Source organism: Lampetra planeri, chromosome 68, assembly GCF_965212315.1.
Source record: "Lampetra planeri chromosome 68, kcLamPlan1.2.h2, whole genome shotgun sequence".
In the NCBI taxonomy this organism is placed as follows: domain Eukaryota; kingdom Metazoa; phylum Chordata; class Hyperoartia; order Petromyzontiformes; family Petromyzontidae; genus Lampetra; species Lampetra planeri.
Window position 1 is genome coordinate 809,793 of NC_136173.1, and position 23,567 is coordinate 833,359.

Sequence of the window (23,567 nt, forward strand, 5' to 3'; positions counted from 1 at the left end):
TCGGTGCCTTATTAGCCCTTGCTGTTCAGTTTTACACCAAATAAATAGCTGTTGCTGTCAGCACCATCCAGCATCGGTACAGCCTTGTCATCTGGGGTCGACAGAGAATTCTGCTCGGAGGGGAAAGTGGCTGTTAAAGAGTCCAGGGTCTTCTGGTTGCGAGCGCTAAGCTGGCATCGCAGAGCCCTGGGTTCGAATCCTGTCAGCTTCTTGTGATTAAACCGGGTTCTCCAGTGCAGTGAGAAGTTTGATGGCCTCAGCCTGGTCAGCACATCGTATGTTGAAAATTATCACGGCAATCCTACAAAATGTTGTGGTACCTATCTCGCTGAGAACACGATGCTGTCTCTTGCTGAGAAATACGAAAATAATGTTTTTTTCTTATTGATCCTTATTTACAAACTTCATAAACACAAATTGGCAACGAATATGTCTTAAAGAAAACTAGCCACCAAACTCCTTGACAAACCGATTTAGAGATAGGTTTTAACTGAAAACCCCACGTTAGATGTAGCCCCTTTCACGTGAGTATTTGGCGGATATGGGAAAACACTGCACGGGTAATTGAAACGCTGCTCCTCGTACTGATCGTAGCGTGTTCTTCGATTGCACTTCCACAGTGGCCCCCCTCCTCCACAGCCGTACCCCAACCCTCAAGGCTGGCCCGGCCAGTATCAGCCTTGGCAGCAACCAGGCGCTCCTCCAGATCCGAGTAAGTTTACTTCCGTGTGTTTGCATTGCGAGGAGCGGTAGTGTAGCGGTTTAACACGCTGCACTAGGAACCCGGCCACCCGAGTTCGATTCCCGCTCGCGACCAGTAACAGTGACTATCTGAACCGGTCATGGGTATCCCTTAGGTCGTCTCGGCCTCAAATGAGTACCTGGTGTGGTGTGTAAACATCACCGCTGGGAAGACAAAGGCGGCCGGGCGTGGTTTTGGCCACCTACCCCCCTCGTGTGCCTTGCCGGCCTTCAAATTTGTTTGCTAATATCACTTACCCCAACAGTCTGTTAAGGCTACATGGTGTATCTTTGTTTTGTTGGTATTGCTTCACAGTCATCCCATGGCACCTGGGTCTGTCCCTTGACCTCCTGCCAGCGGGCGTTTGGACACTTGATGTGGCCTTAAAGTACACAGCCTGGCACAAGTGCCATGGTGACGTCACCGCCACTTAGTGGCGAATGGTGGTTGTTATTGCTCCACATGATGGCCTCAAAGTGCACTTAGTTTGGCACAATCACTTTCCTTGATGATATTAAGAATGGAGGTTGTTATTGATGTGTGCACGGCAGATCGCGGATTTCACCCACTACCATCTCTGCATTAACTTGTCAGCCCGAAAAGTCCACGCTTTATCTCAGCATTACAGTGGCCCACTTTAACATCCTTACCATACCTCCACACTCACTGCACCACAACCACAAAATCTCACGGTCCTGCGATGCAACTTTCTAGCACATGGCACATGAACTGATCTCTCGACTCCATCTCCTCCGTGCACGTCCTCTCGGGCACTGTCCATTCCTTGGCTGCCAGTGCATTTAATTTTCTTAACCATCGCCCAGCATAATTTAATAACCATGACATTATCCTGCCAAAGACCACAAGCATTTCTTAATAGTTCAGATTATGTCATGAACATAAGTTTTTTATTTTGTTATTTTTGTCCTTGTCTGTAATTCCAAGCATGCATCTCCCTGCTTCTTTGCACAACTTTTTAGCTTTTGTTAAATATGTTTTGTGAATGACCATGTTTCTGAAACATATGTCCTGGCAGGCATTACTGTCAACCCCCTACACAATCCTATACTATCCCCTGTCTTAGTATTGCCACCTCTATACATGCCCTATCATACTCTCTCCTCCACTCCCCCACCCCCCCCCCTCTGCAGACAAAGCGGCGGCGGATGCAAATGCAGCGGCGTGGGCGGCATACTACGCACAGTACTACCAACAACAGCCTGGCCAGCAGCCCCCGCCAGCCCAGCCGGTGCCGGCCGTGCCACCTGTTCCACAAGCTCCCCCTGTGCAGGGTAACAGAACCACTTCTGCGCTGGAGCACTTGATTCACTCTACAGGCGTGTTTGTGTGTGTGTGTGCGCGCATGTGTAGCGATTAGCGCGTTGTGCTATGAGAACCCTGCCACCCGAGTTCTATTCCCGGTCATGGCCAACACCAGTGATGCTTATCTGAACTGGACATGGACCTCCCCTAGGTCGACTCGGCCTCAAATGAGAACCCGGTGTGGTGTGTAAACATCGCCACTGGGGAGACAAAGGCAGCCGTAAGTGGTGCTGGCCACCTACCCCCTCGTGTGCCATGCTGGCCTTCATAGGTGCTCCTCGTAAACAGCACTTGCCCTAACATCATTTTAAGGCTATACGGAGGGGGGGATCTTTGTCTTTGTGTCTGCTTGTGTGTTGAGCATGCTTGTCTGTGTGCATGCTGATTGTGCATTTTTGTGAGGGCACATGCTGTGTGCTTTTAATTTGTGTTTGCATGCCTGTGTGCTTGTTTGTGTATATTGTGTTACTTTGCACATGCATATGTTTGCATATGTTTGGGGAATGGTGGCATAGTGGTTAGCGCACTGGCGGGAAACTGGTTACTTGGCCGAGGCTAATATTCATGGCAATTATTTCAACTGGGTTCTGTGTCTCCCCTTGGGTTTATATAGCATTTATATCAGGTACCCTTTGTGGTTCGTGTGTAAAGATCATTGGGAAATGCAAAGGTGGCTGGGCATATTGCTGGCAACTTCACAGACATAAAGACAGTCATTGCATTGCGCACTTTCGGATGTGCTTCTGCAGCTGTCTGGAACGCTCTTCCTTCTGATATTAGGAAGCCACTGGAGCTATGCACTTTGAAATCGTCTGCAATGACAAACTCATCTCTTTAGAACAGTTGTTTATTTCGTTGTCCTTTCCACCCCACACCTCCAATTAGCACGGTTGGCGACGCACGGTGCAAAACATGTTGAACATACATACACTTTTGCCTACCTGCCTTACTAGCTGCTTGCTAACGGCACTTTCCTAACCAATCTTCTAAAGTTCACACCGTGATCTTTTTTCTCATTGAGTGTCTGCGTTTGTCTACTTGAGTGTATTTGCCTTTGTGTGTGCCCACATGCACACTTGGCTTAAAATTAATACAGTCTGGTCTTCTATAATGCGGCAGTAGATGCGTTCCTGCAGAACACCGCGTTATGGACAAATTGGGTTACAATAAATATATTATAGGGTAAAGCACAGTCTGCTATAACATGTGAGATGCGTACGCAGGCTGAACAAATTCTGAGGCGCGTGGGTAAAAGCAGCTAGAAGCATCTTAATGCCTTGTGCGATTATGATGATGATGCTATGCCGAGGCAGCCGCTGTATGACCGCTTATTCCTACTTGCGCGTGACGTAGTTGCATTCGCTCGATCGCGTTATAGATACAATCCACATTCGTGTTATAACAATAGGCGTTCCCCAATTACATTCATCGCGTTGTATACAATTCGCGTCATTATGCGAGCATGGCCTGTACTTGGTGGGGTGTGGCAGAGTATTGACACATGGCCACTGGGCAAAGGAAAATAGGCTATCTTGTCTCTGGCTCTTTTGGCATCAGTGGCATTGACAAACACCTTCACCTTCTTGCCTGTTAAATGCTTGTCTTTAACAGCTGATCCGAACCAAAACCCTGGCCAAGCTGCCCAGCCCGACTACACCAAGGCATGGGAGGAATACTACAAAAAAGTCGGTAAGTAAAAGCGATGACCAGTTGGCTGTGTTTCAGTGCGGGGGGTGGGTGCTATTGAGTCGTGCAGCACCGTGGAAGCTCGGATACACTGAGGCGGTGACATGGCCCAGCTGTAGCATGCGGTTCAAATCCGGCATGCCACCCTGGTCATGACCGTGGGTGTATTAACCATAAATACTAGGCCATTGTGTGCCAGCATCATGGTCCATGCTTAAAAACAGTTTTTTGCAAATTACTCATTAAGGTTACATGGAGCAACATAGCTCACCACTGACTAGATCCACCTGTGAAAGATGGCGCCCTTGCGATATTTCTGCGCTATAAGAATTGTGCTTCTACCAAATGTTTCAAATGTATTATGAGCCATTATGATTGACTGGGCCAACACTGCTGAGATATTATGCAGGAATGTACGAGCGTGATGAATTATGTCCATGGGACTTTTGTGTCGGTATCAAAGTATGAAAAATAAGAATCGGTTTGAGGAGTTATGAATGAAGATGCACGCTGGGAGCCTTTTCAGGAACTGAAATTCAGTTACGTTAAATTCGCTTCCTGAAGAAGGCGCACCCTGCACGTGCGAGAGATGTCAAAACATCGTTCCAAACGACGCGCGGTACAACCTGAGAACATATCGGAGAGCTACGCAGCGCAACCGCGTTGTCCTACGCTTATCGATGAAGACGACACTTCAGGAGACGGTGATGGAGGGGACAGTCACAAGTGTTGATCTAAAATTTCAACAGGGCAGAATTGCGTAAGCATAATAAACGTGTCATTGACCCGCCCGATAATGCCGGATGTAATTACCAGCGAAACGTCACGGTACTAAAATTGTGGATGTTGTCGATTTACTTTCAAACCTTACTGGTTGGATGTCGGGTGGTGGTGGTGGATTAATCACACAACTTTATACTTGCGTGCTCTAACCCAAAAAAACTCTCATCAATATTAGCTGCTCTTTTACAAAAGGCCCTGGATCCTCGAGCGGAGAGCACTTGACGGGAAGGGGGAGAGGTAAGATAAGGGGAGGGGGTGAGATAGGCAGAGGCAAATGCTTGGATTACCTTTAAGGTGAGAGGGAGATCTTGGGAGTTGAGAATACGATGGTGCCATGGGAGTGGTGGTTTATGGCATTGTGAATTATTTGGTATTTGGTTCATTGGCAGCATTAGTAGCTGCATCAATAATTACTCTTGACTGCACAGCCGCAGGAGTAAGCTGCAAAGGTAGCATTGTTATTATTTTGTGGCAGCAGCATTCTAATCATTTGTGTTGGCAGGAGGAGCAGGCTCTGCATTAGTCGTTCCTGACAACAGCAGTAAGAGCCGGGCTTCGTTTGCCTGTAGCAGTGTCATTGTTTGCAGTGTTGGCTGTAAGCCTTGCTTTGACACCGTCTGTGTGTGCGCACGCGAATGCATCCCACAGGGCAGGCTGGTGCTGGCCAGACTGACTATACAAAAGCCTGGGAAGAGTACTACAAGAAGCAGGGTAAGTTTGCTGATTTCTAGCTATCACCAACCACTCTCCTTTGGGTCCACAATGACCCCCCCCCCCCCCCGATATTTTGTTCTCTGCTCGCCCTTTAATCCCTTCCAGTAGAGCTCCACTTGTCAGCACTCCACTCCCCCTACCCCACACCCCCCCTCTCTATCTCTCCTCCCTGGCTCCTCCCCCCCTCTCTTACCTGTATAGCCTCTTGTTACAGCAGCTCTTTTTCCCACTTCAGCAATTGTTTCTTGCTGTGGTTGTCCCACCTAATGATGGACGCTTGTGTTGCGCCTGAAACGTCGTGATTTAATTTTTTTTATTTTATACCTACGTGACTTACCGAAAGAACCAAAGAGTAATGACCACCGGGGTGTTCAGCGCCAGGGTTTAACTCGAAGCTGAGTGTCTTGTTCTTTTGGATGGTTCATAATGGCCACGTCGGCCGCAAAGGCTGTGAGGTCTCAGGTTTCAGCCTTTTGATTGGGTTTTCTTGTCCAGGGGATTCTAATGGCTAAACATACCATCGCCACATATCCTCTTCATTAGCTACATAACTATGCGTGAATACATGTATTAATATATGTTATTATGCAAATGATACCTGCACTAAATATTGCCTGTGATATCCATCTTTTACATGCGTATGATATATGAATGACCCCTCTTAGAGTAATGAAGCTATGACAACTTAACAAACGAGACAAAGTTTGAGTGGTCTTCTGCACGTAGCAGAAGCATTCGAAACAGTTACTCATTGGGGTTGCCAGACTCGTAGCACAGCGTGAACCATTGCACCACCAATAAAACTACTAAGTGTGTGTTGTTGTTATATAGGGGTGCCATGGTGGCGATGTTAACTACCTCGCCTGGTATACAGGAGGTTGTGGGTTTGATCCCAATCCTGACGTCTGCATATTTGGAGTTTGCATGGTCTCTCCTTGGTCGTGTGGATTTTTCTCCGGGTCCTACAGTTTTTACTTCCACGTTTTAGAAACACGATTTTAAAGTATGTTGCTGCTGTAAATTTCCACGTAATAAGCCACTTGGTGAGCGCTATCATTTGTGGCCAGGTTGCTTCTGACAAAGCTATTTAGCTCGGTGGGCTGCGTTACCCCCCTTGACCCAACGTGGTTCGAAGATACAAATGTACGAATAACGAGCATCATTATTTTAACCTATTGTCCATTTTGTGAGGTATCCGAAGTAGCTCATAACTGCAAGCGATTTGTGGGCACCGTCTACTTCAATGCATTATAAAGGGCGGTGATGTGGCCCATGGGTAGCTCGATTGACGCTTGTTCCATATGCTTCGCGGTTTAAATTCAGCAGGCCATCCCCTGGTCATCGTCCGTGGGTGTAGATTAAACTCAACATTCGTATGCCCTCCCGCTTCATTGCGGACGTTCCAAGATGACCATGGACATCTATATATATGAAAGGGAAATTTGTGAATGTGTGTTTGTTCAAAATGTTTAGCGTGCTTCCCGACATGCAACAAACTTGAAATTTGCCAGGCGGGTACTTTCCAGACTGTACACCATGCAAAAATTATAAAAATGGACTTTTGTATTTTTTTTGTGGGGGGGGGGGGGGGTGGGAGGGTGCAATAATGCATATATTTTGCACGGCAAGTGAGCTGTGACGTCACATCTGTCATGTGACCCGCGCATGCGGAAGCGTAAAGCAGTGTGCCTGCTGATGACACGCATCCCCCACCCTCAACCCTCCGCAAGTAAAGTGCCATAGAAATGTGTTGCAGGTCTAAGGCGTTCTTAGCGCAGCATTGCTTTATTATTTCAGTCGTTTACTGCCGTACGCACCCTCAAAGTTGTGCGTCTGCAGCAAGCGTATGTATGTGTACCTATTGACGTGCGTGTGGGGGGAGTGGTAGTGTAGTGCTTAGCATGCTGCGCTACGAACCCGGCGACCCGAGTTCGATTCCCGCTCACGGCCACCACCGGTGACGATTATTTGAACCGGTCCTGGGCCTCCTCTAGGTCGACTCAGCCTCAAACGAGTAACTCGTGTGGTTTGTGAACATCGCCACTGGGGGGGGACAAAGGCGGCCGGGCGTGGTGAATCCAAGTCCCGGGCGAAGCCGGGAAGTCAAGCTAGTAATTCATAAGGAGAAGTCCATTGTGTGTGTGCTAGTGTCGTTTTGTACGTTCACCGCCTCCCCCCTCCGTTCCATACAAATTTAGCAAATTCGAAAAATATACGCCAACCGCAAATAAATCAGTCGGGATACACACGCGGCAACATTTCCCCAGGGCTGCGAAAGTACCGCAGGACTGCGCGTGGAAACGTCGGAAACGCGCGCTGGACGTGTAACCCCATTAATAAGTTGCGTGTGGGTTTTTTTCCACCCCCCCCACCTCCACAACAGGCCAAGCCGCCCAGGCGGCTCAGGCGGCCCAGGCGGCCCAGGCTGCCCAGGCGGCGCAATCGGCGCCGCCAGTGGCCGCTCCGCAGCCGGACTATTCGGCGGCGTGGGCCGAGTACTACCGGCAGCAGGCATCCTACTACGGGCAGGGGCAGCTCCAGGGCCCGCCCGGCTCCGCGCCCGTCACAGGCCCACCCGGTGTCGCCACCGCTGCCCCCTCGTCGCCGGCCAATCAGCAGCCTCCCCCACCCGGGCAGCAGGCACCACCGGTAACCGCGGGCGTCTGGTAGCAGCGGCTGGTGTAACAGCGGCAATGTAATAACCATCTTGAGCAGTGTCTTTAATAAGGTGCAGTAGAAGCAGTAGCAGCAGCAAATGTAGCAGCAGTATAATTTGCCAATGCATCAGCAATAGACGCAGTAGCAGTTTAATGCAGCAATATCATAATCCGAATCTTTACTTAGACTGGAGGATCCCGATGAGATGTCCAGTAGATATCATGAGTCTATGGAGCAGAAATGGATATAGAAGCGGCAGAAAAATAGATGTAGCTGCATTGTCATCAATGCTTCAGCAGCAATGTACTAACCATCTTCAGCAGTGTCATCAATAGGTGCAGCAGCAAAATAATAAACAGCTTTAATGAGTGCACATTCTACAAGCAGCAGGTGTCACTAGTAGATGTAGCAGCAATCTAATAAGCATCCGCAGCATTAGTTGTGTAGCAGCATTAGCGTCGTCACTAGATGGAGCAGAAACGGATGCCGTTTTGGCAGCAGCAGCAAAATAAGGATTTGCAGCAGCTGATGTAAAACAGGGATATCTCTATACGCAGTGGATGTGTTCCTGGAGCTTAATTCGTATCCCAAAACGTCGTATGTTGAATAACGTATAACGTTAATAATATGAAGATGTGTTCCCATCCTCTCGTAGCTTACCATTTCATACTATAAACACTTAATCACTTTCCATTCCTATGGTAAACAAAAACTTTATATTGAAGATAACATATTTCATACTGTACTGTATTAAAACTAAAAGCTGACATAAATAATAGAAACACCATGGACTATACTCTTTCGTTCTTTCGGTAAAGTAACGTAGGTGAAAAGTAAAACATAAAAATAAACAAATTAAATTATACTGTACTGTAAGATAAATTCAAATTAACCGGTGTAGTCTTGGGTGCAGTCACAAGGTTGCATTGCCCACCAAACGTAACTTGGTGGGTTGCTGCGTGTCTATTGGCCGAGAGAATGTAAACACTCAGCGACCCATTGTGATGCGCAATGCTATTACAATTTATTCTTATATCGTACTGTCGATGGACAGTTGTAAGAGTTATATATTTCAGTGTTTTTGATATGTAACTTTATTTGCTACCATGTAAAGTAATGGTAACGCATCCAAGGTTCGTTATACTGAGCCTTCGCATATATGGAATATTTGCATATCGAGGTATTACTGCAGTGGTGTTTTTTAGTCGATGTTTATCAGCCATGTCACCAGTAGCAACATTCAATAGCTGGTAACAGCAGCATCCGTAGTTGTATGGCAGTAATATCCACTCGCCAGCGCCCTTGTAATGAGCTGCAGCAGCAGCTGCTGCATCATTAGCAGCGGCAAACCCGCGGCAGGCGAGCGGCACTAGCGGTTAAATTAGCAACGTCAACAGAAATAGTTGCATTGTGGCGACTGTCCCAAGTGCTCGCCAGAAGCGGCAAAATATGCGTTGGGTGGCAACAGCAGCAACATCAACGCCTACACCATCACTATGGACCTCTCTTACAGTTGTTGGCACTCAAGATTCTTAACCTTTCCCCTTGGTCCCCCCCCCTCCGTTGCTAAATGTGTGGTGGTGCCCTTGACAGGCATGTGCAGGTGGTGTTGCCGTGGCCATTTGCCGCGCACGTTGAATTATGTTCTTTTTGTGCTGTTCGTTCATTTGAGAGGGTCGGGAGGAAAAGTGGGGTTGGTGTGAGGTTGTTTTAAGGTAGGGGGTGCCGCAAGGGCTGACAGTGCTGACACAGCACGAGGAGGGCCGTGGCGCCCTTTGTATGTTCTCCCCTTGTCCAGCATGAGTTTTCTTCCGTAGCTAAACAAAAAAAAACTCGTACAATGCAATTGGTTTTGGTGAAAACATGCCAATGCTAAGCAAAATCCTGCAAATGACAGTTGATCATTCATTATCCGGCGTGCGATTATCCGGCTTCCAACATTATCCGGCAGTCCCGGGAAAAACCTTTCCAAAGGCTGTAACCAGTCCGGCGATCGTCAAACACATGTTGTTGAAACAAGAGCGTAGTAGTACGTACATGACCCCGAGATTTAAGTAGTGAGTACGGTACAGTAAATACAGTAACTTTTTATAGTAGTCAATCTTGATTTGAAGCTTTCGTGACTGCAGGAATCCATACTCTTTGGTTCTTTCGGTGAAGTCACGTAGGGAGTAAAAATAATAGATCACGACGTTTCGATCGCAACACAAGCAACCGTCATCAGGTGTGAAACAAACAGCAGGAGGACTGCTGTCGTAGGAGAAAGAGCTGCTGCAACAAGAGTTTATGTAGGATTTTGGTGGGCCCAACCCAAGGGTAAGTGGGCGGAGCTAGAGAAGGATTTTGTACCTAAATGTGAGAGATTAGCATGTCAATGTGAGACGGCCCAGCCATCGGAGGCATGCCAATTTCACAATTAACAAATGGAAACACGAAAAAACATACACAACAACTAAATACATGTTATCTAAGAATGTGCAGAAATAAGCTTTTTTAATGCTTTACTGATTAGTGCTTAGCTGCCGTTTTTGAAAAACCGGTACCTCATTTCCCCCTGAAGCTGCCGGATAATTCAGTAGATCATCGATTATAATCGATCTCCTGAACGCTATTGGGATTTACACATGACAATATTATTTCCCTACTTTTAAAAGGCGTTGGCAGGATACCGTTGAAAAAAAAAGACTTAAGAATCAGATTCTTAGGTTTTTTCGGTAAAGTCACGTAGGTAAAAAATTTAAATTAATAAAAGTAAAATAAAAATTAAATAAAAATCACGACGTTTCGGAGGCAACACAAGCTTCCGTCTTAAGGTGGAACCGTCACAGCCCGACAGCTGTATCAAGTAAATGAGAGATTACAAGAGATACCACTCCGTATATATAATGGTTGAGGGGGGGGGAAGGGCCAGGAACGGCCTACTTTTTATTATTATGGTAAGGTGCGGCTTGAGACTATGAATAGACTGCATAACAAATGACTGAGCCTTTATTATGGAGAGGTGCGGTTTGTGACTACGCCTAGCCTATTCATATTCGCCTAGCCTACATAACAAAATATTCATATTCGCCTAGCCTACATAAGAAAATGCTGCAAATGAGACCGAGCCTCTGCCATGTAGATGGTAATAGACTACATAACAAATGACTGAGCCTTTATTATGGAGAGGTTCGGTTTGTGACTACGCCTAGCCTACATAACAAAAGTGTGAAAAAAGAAGCTAAACCTGGTAAAACAAAACTGGCTGTCTATCAGTAACCTGTAATAGTTGTCTGTCAAATAAGATGGTCCAAATTAAGTAGTTAAATCTTTTTTGCATGGTTAATCACATCTTTCCAATGATTACTCAGTTTGTAACCATCATCACGGTTGAAATTATGTCTGTGTTTGTATATTTGTATGGCTTCGTGTACAAACCTTTGATGGTAGCCAGGAGGTTGGCAGAGCACCTTGGTCTCGGAAAAGACAATTTCATGAGAGCCCACAGAGTTGTAGCAATGATCGGCAACGGCCGAAGAATCAGTTCTGCCGTGTTTCAGATCTGACTTGTGCTCGCGGACACGATCAGAAACATGACGTTTCGTTTCCAATGGAGAAATGAAACGTCATGTTTCCAATGGAGAAATGAAACGTCATGTTTCTGATCGTGTCCGCGAGCACAAGTCAGATCTGAAACACGGCAGAACTGATTCTTCGGCCATTGCCGATCATTGCTACAACTCGGTGGGCTCTCATCAAATTATCGTTTCCGAGACCAAGGTGTTCTGCAAACCTCCTGGCTACCATCAAAGGTTTGTACACGAAGCCATACAAATATACAAACACAAACATAATTTCAACCGTGATGATGGTTACAAACTGAGTAATCATTGGAAAGATGTGATTAGCCATGCAAAAAAGATTTAACTACACTTATTTGGACCATCTTATTTGACAGATAACTATTACAGGTTACTGATAGACAGCCAGTTTTGTTTTACCAGGTTTAGCTTCTTTTTTCACACTTGTTATGTAGGCTAGGCGTAGTCACAAACCGAGCCTCTTCATAATAAAGGCTCAGTCATTTGTTATGTAGTCTATTACCATCTACATGGCAGAGGCTCGGTCTCATTTGCAGCATTTTGTTATGTAGGCTAGGCGTAGTCACAAACCGCACCTCTCCATAATAAAGGCTCAGTCATTTGTTATGCAGTCTATTCATAGTCTCAAGCCGCACCTTACGATAATAATAAAAAGTGGGCCGTTCCTGGCCCTTCCCCCTCAACCATTATATATACGGAGTGGTATCTCTTGTAATCTCTCATTTACTTGATACAGCTGTCGGGCTGTGACGGTTCCACCTGAAGACGGAAGCTTATGTTGCCTCCGAAATGTCGTGATTTTTATTTAATTTAAATTTTTTACCTATGTGACTTTACCGAAAAAACCTAAGAATATGAATCCTTGCAGTCACGAAAGCTTCAAATCTAGACTTAAGAATCAGGTTTGTTCCTGGGTTCAAACAAGTGTAAAAGCCTTGAGGATTGTCTCTGCGTTTTTATGGGATGCTATTAATATTCGCTTACAGGCAGTGGCTGGAAATTATTTGGAAATTATTTGCAAATGCATGAGCAGGAACACAGCTGGAGTAATTTGCCATCAACGTCTGATGGCAAATGATCAAGGGCAAAGGAGGACGTCACGTTGTCAACAGTAGCTTTTGCTTGTAACAGGATGTCCCCCTCCGATGCGTGTGGCGACAGTTGACCTAGCAAGAGAAGTTAACCCGTGTGTGCGTGATATGATCAGGTGGTGCGAGAGTGTGTGTGCAGAGTTTGGAGCAGATGGAGATGCCAAGGGCCACACTGCCCCCCCCCCCATGTCTCCTCGCCGTGTCTCCCGCATCGACTACGCTGCATTAATGGCGTGTGCTTGTGTGTGTGTGTTCGTGTTGTGCAGGGCCAGTAGATTTTGGGGGCGTTGCTGTTGGCTGATGTGCGCGCCGTTGGGGGATTGCAGTTTTATACAAAAAATAGAAAGTGTACAAAAACAAACACCGCACACCTACACGCTTCACCATGCTGGGGCTTCTCTCCTCCCTCATCCCCTTCTCTGTAGAAAACATCTGTTTGAATAAAAATGCAGTCGGGGAAGCCTTATCACAGCACCGTTAATTTTTCAATCCCCAGCGTTTGCTTCGTTCTCCTGTTATCGGCATTATGCTCGGTGAACCAGTTGAGCAGCATTAGGTTATTTTTTGTCATGGCGAAGGGATGGATAAGGGGGGAAACTCGTGTGTAGTGCGAGATACTGCTGCTTGCCTGTTCTTAGCAATAGGGTTAAGAGGCAGCCCCATCCCTCACCTTAAGTTTCTCTACCCCCCCCCCCCCGTTTTGGTGGTCCCTCCCCCCTGTGAACTCGTCCATTACACCGCGTGATCCCCTAAACCCAATTCTGTTTTGGCAGTCGGCAGTGTTTTTTACTGCAGTGCAAGGCACCGTCGAACGTGGTGTAGTAAATCTGTGCGCGTAGGTTTTCACGCCGACACTAGCTCCCCGCCCCCACGCCCATCGATGCCTTGTCGGGTTGTGTTTAACTCGTTGCTGTTTTGAAACCCGACGTCCCCTCCCCCGCCGCCCCATCAGTTTTGCTCTCGTGCATTTATTCGGTTCTTGATAGAAGCTTCTCCCTGTCAAGTAAAGCAAAAACGGACGGACGTCGTGCCAACAGCACCGCGCGTGGTTGTACAACTACCGACGATGCAACGTCTAGGAGACTATGCAGCGTGATCTTTTAGTGCACCCCAGGCCCCCAACCTGTGGCGGCAGCACTGCGTCGTCAGGCACGGATTTTTGAACCTTGGTTAAGAGTGGCTTTTTTTCTTATTAAACATTCCAACTGAAATCCTGTTTTTAGTAATACACAACGCGCGCAGTGTGCGCACGCGCCCGCATGGGACGCTGTAATGGTTAACGCGCACTGCATTTGCAATCCAGAGGGTCGCCGGTTTGATCTGCGATCTCCCGACTCGGCGATTAGGCAGGTCTGTGTGGGTGGAGTAAAGTGTGTGGATTACTCCCACCTCTTCCCCAAGACGTGTTGCCAGCATTGAGGAGTAGACCAAAATACATCGTGTCCTCCCCCTCCCCCTTTTGCCAGCAGAGGTAGCAGCAGGAAATTGCAGGGCGCCCCACCTTTTACCTTTTTTAATTTCAACTTTGTTGAGCAATAGAGTAGCCACACAGGGGGGTTGGGTGGTTGCCCGTGTGTGCCACACGTCGTGGTAATTCCACTCGGTAACAACACGGGGATTTCTTTTGAGGTATTTTTTTTTGTATTTAGGGTGTTATTTTCTTGCCGATTTCTTTCCATTTCTCCTTATCCCCCCCCCTCCACGTCCTTGTCCATCCAGCACCACCACCTCAACCTTTGACATTTTATACGGTGGGACAACAGTTTCAGGAATGGCGCCATGGGCGGGGGGGGGGCAGTCGCACCGCGCACCACATCTTGACAGAGCGGCAGCACCGGCCACAGACAAGGGCTGGGAGGTTCCGTAGGAAAAAAAAGAATGTGACACGACTGTGTGTATGATGCGTTTTATGTCGTTGAATAAATATGTTTGTCCCAAAACAAACCCCGGTTTTAACCCCCCCGAGTCGGTGCTCGTTGGCGGTGCTGCGACTGTGTGACGTTGCGGTGTGTTATCTGCCCCCCCCCACCACCCCCTGCTCCGTGCAGTGTGTTTGCGTTCTATTAAAGTGAGGTCTCTCCCGTTTTCGTCTTTCTCTGCAGCGTGTTTTAAGTCATTTCCAGTGCGTGTCTCCTGCCATGCGATGTGCCTTGTGCCTCTTTCCGAGGCCGTTTTAACGCGTAAAAGGTCTTTTTCCATGCCGCTGCCCGTCGGTTGCAAAATTGGCCTCAAAAGTTTTTACCTTACCATGTATGTTTGCGAGCTTTTTTAAGATTCCTACTAAGCTTTTGTTTGCCTTGTAAAGTCTAGACATAGCTTGAGCCTTATATATGCAGCACGTATATGTGCGTGTGTGAGCACAGTTTATTAAGGAGCTTAAATTTAACTCTATTGGTGAAACGTTGGTGTTGGTGATCTCACGTGTAGACATTTTATCACCAAATCAGTCGTAAAATTGGATTGACAGATGTTCTCCTTTACAAGGACAACGGGATGCCTTGTACAGAGACGCAAGAGCCTCCTCGTGCCAAACGGCTGCAGGGACATTTGGAGCACTTAATTTAGCTTTGGGCGCATGTATATGTTGTGTGGCTTATCCGTGAGCTATGCGAAGCCACTCAACCGTACCCAGCGAAAAGCCTATGTTAAACGAAAAGTTTCCGATAGCGTCAATTAACGAGATAAATATTCATCGTGTCCACCAGCAATGGGCTATCCTCGTGGACATTAACTCGTGGTCCTACAAGTAGAATAATGCACAACAAGTGGCTTGTCTTTGTACAGCTTACGATCGCTCTCGTCCATGGACTCGAGGAGAAATGGGGTGGCCGCTTGAGTTGGCAAAATTAATTCTTGCCGATTCCTCTGTAGACAATCGAATCGTGGTGGGCCCAACTCAATGTGTAAAGATTGTGGAGCATTTAATTAACTCATTGGTCATGTGAAGGAACTTGTAACAATAATTATGATGGTCCTCATGATTCAGGTAATACAAACAGTGAATTCCCCCAATCTTAATAGTGGACACCAGATTGAAATTCATTGATTTAAACTTAACATGTCAACACACTCATGTAGGAAATGATCACAAGAAACGTGTGTTTCGCCTCCTGCTCGGCAACATCTAACAAACTACGCGGCCCTCATGCCGAAACGTAAATTTAAAAAGCTTTATATTATGTTCCACTTTGCAAAGTGATTCTCTGTTCGAACCCCGCCCGTGTGCCGCGAGTGTTTTTCCAGTGGAGGCAACGTGCTTGAAACAGGCGATGATGCCCCCCCCCCTTCCTCCTCTCCCCCACCCCCACAATGGGTTATCGGGGACTCTGTAGCCACAACTAGTGCAGGCTTTTGGCCTCTTTCCAGGTAAACTAAAAATAAACTTTCTTATTTTACCAGGTAAGGCCCCCTGAGCTGCTGTGTATCTTTTATCAGAATCGACCTTGCTATCACAAACGATAGCAGCCCAACGTCGTGGGCTTATCGTCACTTTAAAATCTATAGCAGCGGCCAATTGCTCTATAAACACGTGATGTTGTGACTTAATATGGAGGGAAAAACCGGAGGATCCGGAGAAAAGTCCAGACGGCCGCAGGGAGAACAGGCGTCGGGGTCGGGATCGAAACCATGACCTGTATGTACCAGGCAAGGGAGGTAACGTCTCGCCACTGTGGCTCCAAATTTAGCTATGCTACATCCATCCAATGTTTGTGTGAACTTTCACACACCGTACGTAGCCGACCGTACTAATTAATCGGAGATGCGATGTTTTACTGTCTGCCGCGCTAAAATCCGTTTTGTCACTCCGCTTTTTTGAGCGTCGAGCTTGGTTGCAGTCATCGTCAAAAGTCTGGCGTTTTTAATTCACGCCGGCGAGTAATTTGTGCCTGTCGCTAACTTAAGCCCCATGCACGTCTTTGGAGTATTTGATGGGTCGCTCTGCGTCCCTTTTAACGTTTTGAAAACATTGACGGCGTTAAAGTGGTTATGCGTCGCGGCCGCTGATTGTAGTTGTCCAATATCTCCAGCTTTAATTCATGCCTCGGACTTGGTGTAAAGCGACGGACTTATTTTAACACTCTGTGATGCATATTTAGATAATTGTGACTGAAGTTCCATGCTTATTGAATGCATTTTGATGCCATTTTGTAGAATTATTGACATGTTGGAGTTATTTGCAGACTTTTATGACTAATTTCTCGACAATGTCATTGTGCTTTGAGTATAATGCCATGCTTGTGACTGATTGAAAGTGGCAGTAGTTTGCTTAATAGTTTGAATTAGTCACAGTATTGTTTTGCGTGCAGTTAATTGAGAAAAATGCTACAGTTTTTGTGAATTTTTACCTACCACTGCTTGCATTATTAGCCCTTTTGTATAAAGTGTCTTGCCCAGTCAATTTAACATTAGATATATTCACATTTAATATTACCTAGTAGTTATTGCTGAAGTCAACAGTGTATCAATGCTTTGATTACTAACTATAGTTTTTATTTTCTGTTTTTATTTCGTGTTTTTTAGGGAGGTGAGTATCATAGCTTAATTTTCCCCCACAGTATTTTAATTTGGTAACAAAGGCCACTAATGCTTTTGTTTATGTGCCCTTAAATTGATGACATGCATTCGATAATTTGCTGTTTTAATGCAGGACAGTTTTTGAAACGTATGCATGTGCACTTAAAATTTCAGATTTTGTTTACAATATTTTGGAATCCTGTGCATTTTTTAGTATTCAATATAATGTATTCATATATACAGCATGCAGTGCAATCGTAGTTCCAATGTATGCTTTCTCTTATTCGGAGAGTTTAATTTTGACGAATGTAATATTTTCCAAAGTCTTTCAAATGCATAGTGCTAATTTCGTGAGAACAGTAGTACGTTGTTTCAATGCCTATGAAAGTAGATATTGTTACACTAGAAAAATGCTGTCGTCAGCGGAAATCGTACAGATTAGTTTAATGCTGTTGCCTGTGATCGGTGTAAGTAAAACATTTTTACGCAAAGTATATCTTAAAGAAAAGTCGAATTCCAGTAACTGCATATTTTTTTGCGTCAGTACAATTCATCTCAATTGGTCTCTTCAATTCCATTTTTAGGCTGTTTTCTCAAGTTTCTCTCAAGGTGAGTTGTGGTCACCTGGTTGACGTTTTTTTAAACAAATGTTAGCTCGTAATCATTTCCGTCACGCAACTTATGACTTGATAAACGGTTTGCCGTGACGCCAGCCGATGCTGCTGTCTCATTCCATTTCCTAAGTGGTCTGTGTGGCCAAAGACAACTGTGAAATTGCTACCTTTCAGTTTGACGCCAAGTCAAAACGCTTTAACGTATTTCAGAGATGTTTTTTTAGATCTTGTCCAGTTTTGTTAATTTACCTTTGAGCCATCTACGCATCAAGGTGAGAGTGATGTGCCGTTAAAAGCATGACCGCTCGGTTGAGCATAGTTACTGTCGTTAAGTTTCGGCAGGTTGTGTTTTGATGTCCTGTTTAACTTCACGTTAGAATGTCGCTGTTTTGCCTATGTTGCCGTAGAGACTGCAAAGCGTTGCTTTTCACATGCGCCAAGTACCAAAAGTTGTTTTCGTTAAATTTAATCGAAGATTTTAAGATCGAACATCGTTGTGAATGCATTGCTCTTTTAAAAAACCTGCTTCAATTGACGAGTATTTAAAAACAAGTGATAAAGAGTGGCTTCGGGTCAGCGTGGTGGTGGTGCTGCTGCTGTGGTGTCGAGTCGCGATGGCACAGCGAGCGTTGTTGTTCTGGCACAGATGTTGCAGTAGCTTTCCAATCTTGGAGCCGTCCCCCCCCCCATAGGGAGTTCTGTGAGTATGGACTCGACAAAAGTTAATCGTCACAATCATACTTGTGCATTTCTAACACCGCCGCCTTAATGTTTATGCCGCATTGTTCGTAACAGTGTGCATTGAATCTTGCCGTTATAGTCTATGTAGAGTATCTTTAACAGTTGCAATTATCCAGTGACGAATTGAACATTGAATATCTGTAATGTATGATTCTTAAAAAGTCTTTGCAGTTATAATGTGCAATACAGCTGTTGCCATTTGAAGTATTATTGAAGTGCTGTTGCAGTATTTTCCAATTGCGCTAATTTTATATTTCATGCTTGTCTTAAGTATGTAAAATGTTAGATCTTCAAAGTAATGTCCAGTTCTTCCGGTTTAAAATCTCTTGTTATAGTCTAGAAAATGATAACTTTCCACAGCAAATATGTTTTAATATGCTTACAATAATGCAAGTGTTTATTTTTTATCAATGTTATTTGTAGTGTTTATTTAAAAAATAACTATTGACAAATGCCTTGTGCATATACGCCCCCGAAAAGTTCGTAAACGGAAAAAAAAGTACTTGTGATTATTTCTTCCTTAACTACTGTGTGCATTTCAATGCCTCCTCTTCCTTTTCCCAAGCCCTCATACCTCAGGGGGACCAATCCCACGTGCCCATCAAGTTAGTAATTGTCGTCAGTGCTTGGCAGATGCATTGCCTGGTTCTCTTAAGTTTTAAATGTGCCACTACCCAGCTTTGTGAATTGTGCCAGTTAACAAAATTATTTGGTAATTTTACACCAAAATTGACGGCAGCCTTTCTGGCTGTGACCTGTTCGTGCCTGCGAGTCTTTCAGATAATCTTTAAAACTTGGCAGAGATTGTTAATTTTGCATTTTAAAAGCAATGAATCGTTCGCATTTGTGCTACTGGATGGAAAGTCGTAATGTTTATTTAGTTCCACAGTGTTTTTGAAACTCTTCAAAGAGCTAGAGCCAATATGAATGTCTTTCAGTTGCGTTAATAGTTGATGTAGTGTGTGCATGTTGAGTTATGGGTATTTGGTTGGATATTTCACGTTGCGGTATTTTAAGGTTTTGTCATACATGATGTGTATACATGTGTAATATATACATGTGTGTGCGTGCGCTACCAGTAAGTGCAAGTTTTGACAGATGCACCATACCTTTGTACAGACCGAAAGCGAAATAGTGGCCAGGGCAGCAGCTGGGTATCATCTTCAAACGCCCTGTGACTTTCCTTCTCGTGCCTTAGAATAACGCCGTTTTAACAAGCGAGACCTCGGGCAAAGCCGCACGGGGAATTTCGTGATGCGTGTAAGTAACGTAGCTTCAGCGGGGCTCCCCACGTCCCTCCCAGGAGGTGGTCACGGCCAATTCGGTTTTGTCACCGCCGCACCTCGGCTTGTAAAGGGCAAACCCCCTCTTGGTTTGTGGTCACCACCATATCGGGCTTTATGGCTTCCCCCCCCGCCATCCCCGTGGTTGACTGGTCTGGGCACCACTCCAATGCTTAGTCTCCGAGCTGCCCATATATTTTTTCTAAGTGGAATGGTGAATTCCAGAGCCAACAGCTCTGACCTGCACCACACACACAAGAGACCCCCTTTGGTTTACAGTGAAGTGTTAGTATCATCATCACCTCGTTTTCTCTCCCATGCGTTTTCAGGTTTGAGCGGCACTATCTCCCGACGTTTGTTTTTCTCTGCACACTTGGGAAAGCTCCTCCTCTTGAAATTGAATAACTGATAAGGCTCCCCTCGCGTGCGGAGTGAAATCTCGATGCCGAACTCCGAAAAGCATCTGATAGCTATACAGCACAACCCGTGGAAACCTACGCAACAGCAGCAGCATTGGAGATTTAACAACAAACAGGTGTACAGCATTGCATGTACACAGCTCCAAAGAGAATTGCTTGTGGCCATGTCATTTTCGATCACCAAGAATGTGTGGCCATTCCCAACCGTGCACAGCAGTGACACAGAGCTGTAGACCGGTTTTCATAGGGACTCGTACGGTAAAGGCGTCGATGTTTCCTGCTTGCCATATATTTTATGTATATGCCATTGGGAGCATCGCACGGAGAGGGCTTGTCTTTACACCATAGGGGGGGCCATTACCACTGCCAGAGAATGATGTTAGGCACCTGCCTTGGCAGCATGGTTTGGTGCCTTTCTAGTGATATGCTTGTGCAGCAAGGTTGCGGACAGGCTAATATAACCCGTTGTGCGTCAGCGTTTTCCTCCGGAAAGGTGCGGTGTAGTTTTATTGGGGGCGGTGTGGAATTTTTCTCGGCACACAAATGAAAAACCTCTAAAAAAAGGGAATTGGCAACAGCCTCACAAAGTATTAAGGCGTATTTGGGCACCTTTTAAGCGGCTACATCACCGATGACTGCAAAGACAAAGATCCCCCGTATAGCCTCAACAGACTGATGGGGCAAGTGCTGTTGGCGAGGAGCAGCACCTATGAAGCTTGGCACGGGTACACTGATGGGTGGGTGCCCAGCAACCACGCCCGACCACGTTTGTCTCTCCAGTGGCCATGTTTACTCCACACCGCATCATTTGAGGCCGAGTCTCGACCTCGGGGAGGTCCTGGACCAGTTCATATCGTCGCTGGTGTTGGCTATGAGCGTGAATCGAACCCGGATTACCGGTTTCGTAGCACGGTGTGCTAACCGCTACACCACAACCACTTCCCCATACCAATTATTGCAGACGCAGACGCGTGCATAAAACACATTTAAAAAAAAAACTCGAGCATGGAAATTACACGTAGGGGTCCATGTGACCTGCGTCCACTGGTGGATCTTTCACTATCCTGTAGCAAGAGAGCAAAATCACTTTAGACGAACCAAAATTCCCACACGGCGACACAAATTATCCACCAAGCGAATGCAATCCTCGGCAGCGTCACCTTCACTTGCGTATGGACACTGCGGCCATTTGGTTGTTGCAAATGCAGTTCCAGTGAGGTGTACACAGTCTGTTCTATAACGCCGCGTGTCGCTTTCAGAACGCAAATTGGATTTAGACAATGTGATGAATGTAATTGGGGAACACGGTTTTTGTAACACGGATGCGAAATGGATATATAACGCAATCCGAGCTAACGGAACTACCTCGCGCAAGTAGAAATAAGTGGTCGTGCAGCAGCTGCCTCGGGGTAGAATCATTGCAGGAGACATTGGGATACTGCTGGATACATCTAAATTCTCCCCACCACGTGCCCACAGTCTTTGTTCAGCCTGCGTGCGTATCTTGCGTGCTTTACCCCCTATATTATAACAATATATTTCCAGTATTCTTCAGGTATGTAACCACTACCACCACCACGTTATAGGAAAACCAAACTGTACTTATCACGGTTTTTTGGGTTAGATTGCGTAAGTATGTGTCATGAACCCGCCACCACCCAACAGCCCATTAGTAAGGTTTGCCGTGTAAACAAAGTTAACTACAGCCCACCGGTGTGTTGGAGTAAATCAACAACGTTGTATAGACCAACATTTTAACTCGCCGTCTGCTTGGTAATTAATTATCCCCATGACAGTTCTAAAAAAAAGAAAGGTAAGCTCGCGAGTGTGCGCGCTGGCATCATGGGTAAAACTTACCAATTGTGAAAAATTTCTTGCAAATTACTGAATTAAAATCTATTTAGCGCCCCCAACCCCTCTCCACCCCCTACTGGCAGACAATATCCATCTATGAACAACGCCGTGAGCTATAACAATGGCGCCAATGCCAAATGTACTTAATTATTTGTGCCGATTACACTTAAGCGGTGGTTAATTACATTTCGTGAAAGAGAGAAAAAAAACTAATCTCATGTCATGGTCTGGTCCAGAAAATCCCAAAGCTGAAACGTATCTACAAATAACTCTGTTACACAGCAACCATCGCTCCCTTACTGCAAAAAAAACCTGGCAGGACCCTCCTGACAATGAGATTAACCGTATTTATCTTAAATGTAATAAGACCTCCACTCAAAGGGCTATTGAAAATTTTTACACAAATAAAATGCAAAGACAATGAAATGTCTTTGCAATTAAAACCGTGATAAAATCGTGAGTCTTGCGCTCCCTCTTAAACACACCGAGCCCCCCCCCCCCCCCCCCCATAGCATGCCAGATCACTGCCGGCAAGGCATTCCAAATTTTTTGGTGGAGTGCTTGAGAAGCCCATTCCCAGCGTCGAGCGCAAGAGCTGAGGCTGGGAGAGTAGTCGGTCCTGCTCTGAAGAGCAGGTCCCTTGCAAGTCGGTGAAGCTTTCCTTGGGTAAACTAGCGGTGAAATATCATTCGCTGCCCCTTGGATGAACGTTGGAAGTTCTCTTTCCTGCCGTACGCGATTCAACCCTTGCACGGTTCCTTAATCGCCTCTTATATCTCCCACTCGCCCTCCCCACTGAAGTGTGTTTCTGCATTGTTTGTGTGAGACCAACAGGACTGTTCCTTTATTTTTTTTGAGTCTGCAGGTCGGCTTGTGGAAGTAATTTGTGTGTAGCGTCAACTGTGTCCTTCCCGCTTCTACACTTGCCAGCACAACATTTATTGCCACTTAAAAAAATGACACCAATTTTGAAATGCTTAGGAGTCCTTGGGGGTAAAAAAAAAAGGTTTTGCCCAGAAACGTTCATCTCCCAGGTTGGTGGAAAACATACAAATATTTCCAGATAACTGAAGTTAAAATTATTTAAATGCATGAACACATTTTAAAACAAGTCGTGTAACACTTTTGCGTTTACGTTATTTTATCCAAAATTGCTAAAAGTATGAGTCGTATACACGATGGCATGTTAACAAAAATGCTGAGTGAAAATTTTTTGTTTGATATTGATCACTGAATTTCAATTTATAAAGTTGCATTAGAAGTGAATATGCAGAACCGGACATACATATGGACAGTGTTAGGAAGTCTTTTTGCGATTTCATTTACTCGTAGCTTTACCAGTTATTGAACACGTTGGCTAAAGTTGAATGTTTCGAGTCTTAAATGCAATAATTCAAATGCTTAAATGAACTAACTGCCTAGGACATGGAAATCATTCTCCTTTGTATGTCTGTCCATGTGTGAAATCAATAAATTGGGGACTGACGATTATTTTTCTGTCGATCTGTTTTGCTCTGTAGCTTTCGATGCATTGCGGCAAATTCCTGTAGCAGTGTGCAGCAG

At 45.6% G+C, this 23,567-nt stretch overlaps 1 protein-coding gene across 4 annotated transcripts in view; it reads left to right on the forward strand.

The window, feature by feature from the left end:
* LOC144737352 (far upstream element-binding protein 1-like) overlaps positions 1 to 23,495 on the forward strand; it is a 42,868-nt gene extending 19,373 nt beyond the window's left edge. For 2 of the 4 annotated variants that reach the window (XM_078620011.1, XM_078620009.1), the window contains 5 exons: positions 621 to 712; positions 1,894 to 2,034; positions 3,677 to 3,754; positions 5,183 to 5,245; positions 7,632 to 23,495. In XM_078620011.1, coding sequence (XP_078476137.1) covers positions 621 to 712; positions 1,894 to 2,034; positions 3,677 to 3,754; positions 5,183 to 5,245; positions 7,632 to 7,918 — 661 coding nt within the window. In that variant the 3' untranslated portion in view covers positions 7,919 to 23,495. The remainder of the gene's footprint in view (positions 1 to 620; positions 713 to 1,893; positions 2,035 to 3,676; positions 3,755 to 5,182; positions 5,246 to 7,631) is intronic. The other 2 variants (XR_013588943.1, XM_078620010.1) reach the window with 2 other exon arrangements.
* Positions 23,496 to 23,567: the final 72 nt, after the last annotated feature.